The sequence below is a fragment of the Protobothrops mucrosquamatus genome, unplaced genomic scaffold (assembly GCF_001527695.2).
Source record: "Protobothrops mucrosquamatus isolate PMUCROS unplaced genomic scaffold, P.Mucros_1.0 scaffold822, whole genome shotgun sequence".
Taxonomy (NCBI): domain Eukaryota; kingdom Metazoa; phylum Chordata; class Lepidosauria; order Squamata; family Viperidae; genus Protobothrops; species Protobothrops mucrosquamatus.
In genome coordinates this window covers 460,110-466,823 of record NW_015387083.1, presented here as the reverse complement: position 1 = coordinate 466,823, position 6,714 = coordinate 460,110, and the positions used below count along the sequence as shown (strand labels likewise).

General features: G+C 37.6%; 1 protein-coding gene across 1 annotated transcript in view; it reads left to right on the top strand.

Annotated features, from left to right (window-relative positions):
* SLC15A2 (solute carrier family 15 member 2) overlaps window positions 1–6,714 on the top strand; it is an 88,394-nt gene that overhangs the window by 29,969 nt on the left and 51,711 nt on the right. The window contains exon 6 of the mRNA XM_015818918.1: window positions 4,093–4,183. Coding sequence (XP_015674404.1) covers window positions 4,093–4,183 — 91 coding nt within the window. The remainder of the gene's footprint in view (window positions 1–4,092; window positions 4,184–6,714) is intronic.

The following is a 6,714-nucleotide window of genomic DNA, read 5'->3' as shown; positions in this document are numbered from 1 at the left end:
TAAATTGTTTTCTTAACTCTCCATTTCTTCTGTTCCTTCCCATTTTTTGCATGCATGGATTAGCATAACAATTTCTTTTATTTCCCCCCATTTCCAAGGAGATCAGGAAATGTGAGTGGTATGAAAACCATATTTTATTTTCAGGAATGAGCAGAGCATATAAAGCAATCAACTTACACATTGCCTAGTAATCAGATCTCTTCTGTGTATTAGAAACCAGGGTGCATTAATATAATTCATACCATTTTACAATGTCAATGGGTTTCTAGTGTGAATAAATCACAATGAGTGTTTAATTCCTTTATGCTATTTAAATAATTAGGCAATTCTATTCATCTTCCTACAGATAAGGAATATATTCCATGTGGAAGAATAAGAATAAGCCATTTTGCCTTGCTTTCTGATTCCCTCTGAATTTACTAGGTAAATCATTGGAACTGTCCTTCCTCAACTGTGCTGCTGCATTTTGGCAGATGTATAGAGAAGATGCTATTAGGCAAAATGGACTCCAGAAAGGGCCTTTGTGACTTCAAGGTTGTACTGAAAATAATTGCATCACAGCCTAAGATGTTTCATTATCTTTGCCATTCACTTCTTCCAATGCCTTCCACTCTTGCCTATTAACGCAGCTCATAATTGGAACTCCACAGTCCTTGATGCCAAATATAGTCTTGCACATAAAAAGATAATTCACAGTCAACTCAGTTAACATTAAATAATTCTTGGAGAACTTGCAATGTTACTTTCTCAATGTATATTTGCTTTCCTTCCCGCCTTCCTTCTCATACAATTATTTTATGTGAAAGTAGAAGCAAATCTGGTTTAGTCTATCATTTTTTGTTAATCGACACAAAAATATAATGGGATAATTGTGATCTGGCAAAAGCTTTCAAGATCAGGTTGAGTCTTGAATTCTTTTATTACCTCAGCAATTCCTTGCTCTGCTCTGTCACTCACAGCTGAATATGTAATTGTGAAATCTGAATCTTTATACTCTTATGTAGATAAATTTGATTCTAATATCCTAAACTGGGTGTATGGAACATAATCAGTCTTGATTTCACAGCTAACTTTGAATTATGCTTTGAGTAATAAAAAAAAAAGCAGCCATAATACTTGATGTGGCTTTTCAAACTTATTTTGGAATACCTGAAGGTACCCTCAAATATCAAGCAAATATCTGTGCTATAAAAAAAAAAACTAGCTAATTGTTCTGATCAGTCCCTATAATAAGCTGAGATCTCGTAAAAATCTGGCTATTTTCATCATCACTTATTCTATTGGTGCAAAATCAATATCTTATTCATTTTTTATTGCAACTTGCTCAAATGCACTCATTTTTTCATCTACGGTATTTCCATTTTACAGTTCACATATTCCATCTTAAAAATGACCAAAAGGAAACAAATGAAAGGGCTGCTGTCTGTATATTCCTTCACATTTAGAATAAACTCTCCTTTGCGTGTAAAACTGTATGTAGCTAAAATAGCATCATACATACACAAGAAGATGAAATTAAAAAGCTTCAAAGAATTACAGAATTTTCAATTCGAACATTTTAAAGGAAAATGCTTATAGCGTTTCTTTCATCTTCCAAAGCAAACCGTACCACCAAGGATCTTTACAAAGGTGGAATGTTACTAGCTGCTTATCTTTCTTCCTTTCCCTGTTGAAGTCAAGGAGCTATAGTGCATCAGACTTATTTCATGGATATTTTATTTGTTTTACAAACCAACAGAATGCTGGAAATACACAGGGCTTTTTTTCTCATAGAACGCCCAGAACGGAGTTCCGGCACCTTTTTGGGATGGAACCTTATAGGGTAGGCAAGGCGGGTTGTATGACGTGTGTGAGTTCCAGCACCTTTTTTTTTTTTTAGAAAAAAAGCACTGTATATACACATACATACAGTGACATAAAATCCTCGAACTCTGGGATTATATAAACCAGCTGTTTATTGCTAAAACAGTGAAAAACAACAAAACAACTATTTACAAATCTAAAACAATCTTAGCTCCACTGCCAGCGTCATCAGAGTGAGTGTTGGAGGTGGGGAGTTTTGTTATAAGCCCTGCTGACTCAGTATCCTGACAGGAATGGGAAGGACAAAGGAAGGAACAACGGGAGGAAAGAAAGTTGCAAAAATGGAATGCAAGCGAGGAGAGGCGGGACAATTGAGGCAATTACAGCCAGTTAGGACGGCCGGCCTATCACAAGATCAATGAGCCCTATCACAATACACACACACACACACACACACACACACAGAGAGAGAGAGAGAGAGAGAGAGAGAGAGAGATGGCAACAGACTATCAGGTTCAAAAATGATGAAGAGAAAATGATAAAAATGAAAATGATGAAAAAAAGAAAAGAGAAAAAAGATGAAGAGTGATAACAATCAGATGACTGCAAAGAAATACAATCCTTCCATCTCCCCCGCATCCTATCTGAACCTATCCTTCCATCCCACTCCCACCATTTAGTCTCCACTGTCAGTACCTATCATTCTACCATTCCCGCGATCAGAACTGATGAAGCTTCTTGGATGAGAAGTGAAACATTTTCTTCTTCCTCCTCAAGGAAAAAAAATAGTCCAGTTGCCTTTTGAAGAAAAAAAAAAAAGCACCTTTGAGACAACTATGACCTGGATGACTGAGAATCTCCACCAACAGATGAAGAGAAAAACATTCCTGAGGGAAAACTGCATATTATGAGCAGGGGCTTGGAATACTGCAAACAATTCCATTCTAAGCCTGCCTTGCTCCTCTATCCTGGTCACATGATCCAAGACAGATCTCTTATTAAGAAATCCAGCAGCCTCGCTCTGCAGATTTTCTCTTTCTTGTTCACTTAGGGAAAGGTATGGCTTTGCAGCTTCCACTCACAGTTGAAAAGGGATATTTTTCTCTCTCTCTTCTGCATGAAAACATCTGCAATGAGATAATGACAAAGCTGGAGGGCAGAGAACTGACTGGCAGATGATTTTTGTACACCCCCCCTTGGTCAGCTAGTGGGGACACTGTCAGTTCATGCAGAAAACTGAGCATTGAAAGACAGCGGTATTGATAGTGGTACAAAAATGCTGGAAGGCTTGTGGATGATGCCAGCAATTGTACAAAAGTGCTTTAAATGTCACAAACAGGATACAAAAATGAAAAAAAAAATCAGAACTGAAAGGATATGGAATTTTGTATTCTAAAAGAGAACATTGCCAGTCGGTATACTGACTAACCAGTTCAAACACATATACATTGAATAAAATAAAATAATAAAATAAAATAAAATAATACTGCACATGGCAACCAAAATGATCACACACAGTATAATAAAATATCATAGAAATTGAATAAAATACAACTGCACCCAACAGGACGGATACAGTGCAATATTTTTGATGCTGCAGACCCCATCTGTTAATTAACACATAGCAATATTTCTTCTTCCTCCTGATAGTATAACTAAAAACAAATTAATCCCTTGAATGCATCTGGCTAAAATAAAGTTTGTTTTTGTAAGTTCCACTAAAATAAATGAACTAAGAATTCCATGCAAATGGATTTATGAATGAGATGTTATTGACTCAAAATAGCCAGTCCACTATTCAGAGATTACAGCTGTGGTTGATAATGTCTTATCAATTATAGTTTCCCAGTAGCGGTTGATTTTTTTTTCTTATTACCATATTTATGAAGATATAATGAGTTCTCAAGGATTGACAGGTTAGACTGATTCAATTAAAAGCATGCACTGAATGAGTGGCTGTTATTCTCCTTGCAAATCCATTCACTGTGCAGCATTGCTCCTAGTTACTTCGATGTGTGTGTGTGTTTGTGTGTGTGTGTGTATACATATACATACATATACATACATACACGTATGAACCCATGTCTCTTTTAACCCAGCTTTTAGAAATATAATCTCATGTTAATTTAAAAAAAAAATGATGTCGATTTTTAAAATAGATGTTATGTCAGTGTTTCATATTATTACCATAATTCAGTGGGACTACTGGAATCCTTTTTTTATGAAACCCATGCTCATCTTTGAAGATGTGCTATAATATCAAACTGATGTGATCTTATTTTGTTTTAGGTCCAGGAAAGAAACAAGTTCTTCTCCATTTTCTATCTTGCCATTAACGCAGGAAGCTTGATCTCCACTTTTCTTACTCCTGTGCTAAGAGGTCAGTGTTCGTTTACAATGACCATGGGTAATGGAATTTAAAATTCACCCTTGGGAAACTAAAGTGTCACAGATGTGTTCATAAATGTTTGAGCTCATAATGATTAGATGCACCCCCCATAATGCCCATCAGCTTCCAACTTCTTCTAACTTCTCTTTTGAGTAAAGAAATTAAATGGTCCTTTGGAATAAGTTCACTAGACCATTGCCATTATCCCACATTGTTTCCGAAGAACAGCAATTATTACATTTTTTTTTTAGAAAATTGTAATTTTGCGGTATATTCAAGAATATAACATCAACATACTTCTTCTATCATTTTAAAAGGGAAAGATTGCCACTGGCCCCTTGGTATTTTGATTATTATATTTGTCTTCCTCTCCTTTCATCATCCTTAAGAAAGCAATACAGAAGTTCTCAAGCTCTCCTCTAAGCAATGAGCAACTCCAGAAGAATGTGGTGGCAGCATATGGGCCTTGCTCTAAAATCCCAAGAATAAAGGCAGACTAGATCTTGCCTTCATACTTCACAGAGCAGTTCAACAACACGTGTATAAATATTTTTATTCTTTTCCCTGTGAACCTCTTTAACAGCAGGATGGAATCTGAGGACCTGCTAGTCTTCTGTATTTGTTCTAGTATACAATAGAAAAAACAAAGCCATTCAGTTGGGCTAATATGGATTGACTTTTGCTCCACACATTATGAAGGAAAAAACACAGGCTTCTTACATCTACATAGATCATTGTTAGGAAAAATAAAAACAGTGGCATATTTTGGAGTAGAATGAAGGCATGAGATTTTAAAAAGTCTTTTAAAAAGAAAATCAAAACCAAAATGACCCTTATTTTCTCAGACATTTGGCAGTTGTAGGTGACCTTTCAGATTTCAGTACCGAGCATCTTCAAATATCTCCTGCTGTAGATCAGAAGTAATCTGTTTGTAGAGCAGAACACTTCCTGCTTTGACTGTAAAATTTTGGCTTATCTTCTGGAAAGAAAAATAAATAAGCTTATATCAGGCACAAAAATGAACTTCAGACAGAGATGCTACACAGTACATAATTGTGATCAATATTTTATTAGCAATATTCTACCCTGTTGGTTGTACAGCTGTGTCAGGATTTTGTTTTCATTTCTCCTATTTTCTGTTGTGCAGAATATTTAATGGAGGTGGTAAAATCCAAGCTTTCTGAAGAATATGCCTCAATTTGGTCTGGTGTGTGCACACACATGCATGTATTGTACCATACAGCAGAAGCAAAGATCAGCATGTGGGATTATTTTAGGCCGTTTTCTCTGTTGTAGTTTGCAAAACAGGCTCCAATTTCAAAGCCTAATTAGCTATTCTTCCCCCTATTCCATCTCACAAATCTCTCTAGTAAAATATATCCATGCACCCAGTGTTGCTATTAGGTAAGCCTTCCTATAACACAATTGTGTAGTATTCAGATCAAGCAGAGTCTTAATGTTGGCCCAAATTTGGATGTCATTCTTCAGCAGCATAATTACTTTCTTGACTTCTTTCCTGCCCCGTGTTCCAATACTTGCAGAATTGGATTGTATTTTCAAAAATTAGTGGTCTAAGTCTTACTTGATATGAGATATCAGTATTCTCAAAATTGAGATCCATCAGCAGGAAGATGCAGATAGATAGGTGTCAAAAAGAAGCACTTGCTCTCTCCTGGGTTCAGTGTTATCACTATAAATCAGGGGGTCAAACTCGCAATGCCACGTGACGTGTTGCGATGTATCGCGACTTTTTTTCTATTGACGGTAATGGGGTGGGCGCGGTTTCGCCATAATGCATCCGGCCCACAGGCCAGCAGTTTGACACCCCTGCTATAAATATTCAGAGTGGATTTGTAACCTATTGTCAGGTGGCAAAAGAACAGGGTTCTAATTCTCCTGATCCTGGTCTGGCTCCTTTGTCTGAGAAACTCTTTTTTTGTGTTCTCAGATTTTACTTAATTACATGTTTTGTCAGGGCCTCCTATAATGCAAGAAACTGAATTGCTGAGAACATGGGAAGAGCTGTGGTGGGGCAGTGGTTAGAATGCAGGACTGCATCACTTCCAGGAGTTTGATCCTGATGGAGCTCAAGGTTGACTCAGCCTTCCATCCTTCCGAAGTCGGTAAAATGAGGACCCAGATTATTGGGGGTAATATGGTGACTCTGTAAAACCGCTTATAGAGGGCTGTAAAGCACTGTGAAGCGGTATATAAGTCTCAGTGCTATCGCTAGAGAAATCTGTGCACAGTTCATAAGCATCATCATCATCATCAATTGTACGCAGCGATGGAATTTTGAAACTACTTCTGATGATACTCAGCTGTACGCTGATGATACTCAGCTGTACATTTCCACCCCAGGCCACCCCAATGATGCCCTTGACGTGATGGCCCGGTGTCTGGAGGCCGTACGGGTCTGGATGGGGAGAAACAGACTCAGGCTCAACCCTTCCAAGACTGAGTGGCTGTGGTTGCCGGCTCCCAGGTATAGTCAGCTGACTCCGTCGCTGACTATAGGGGGC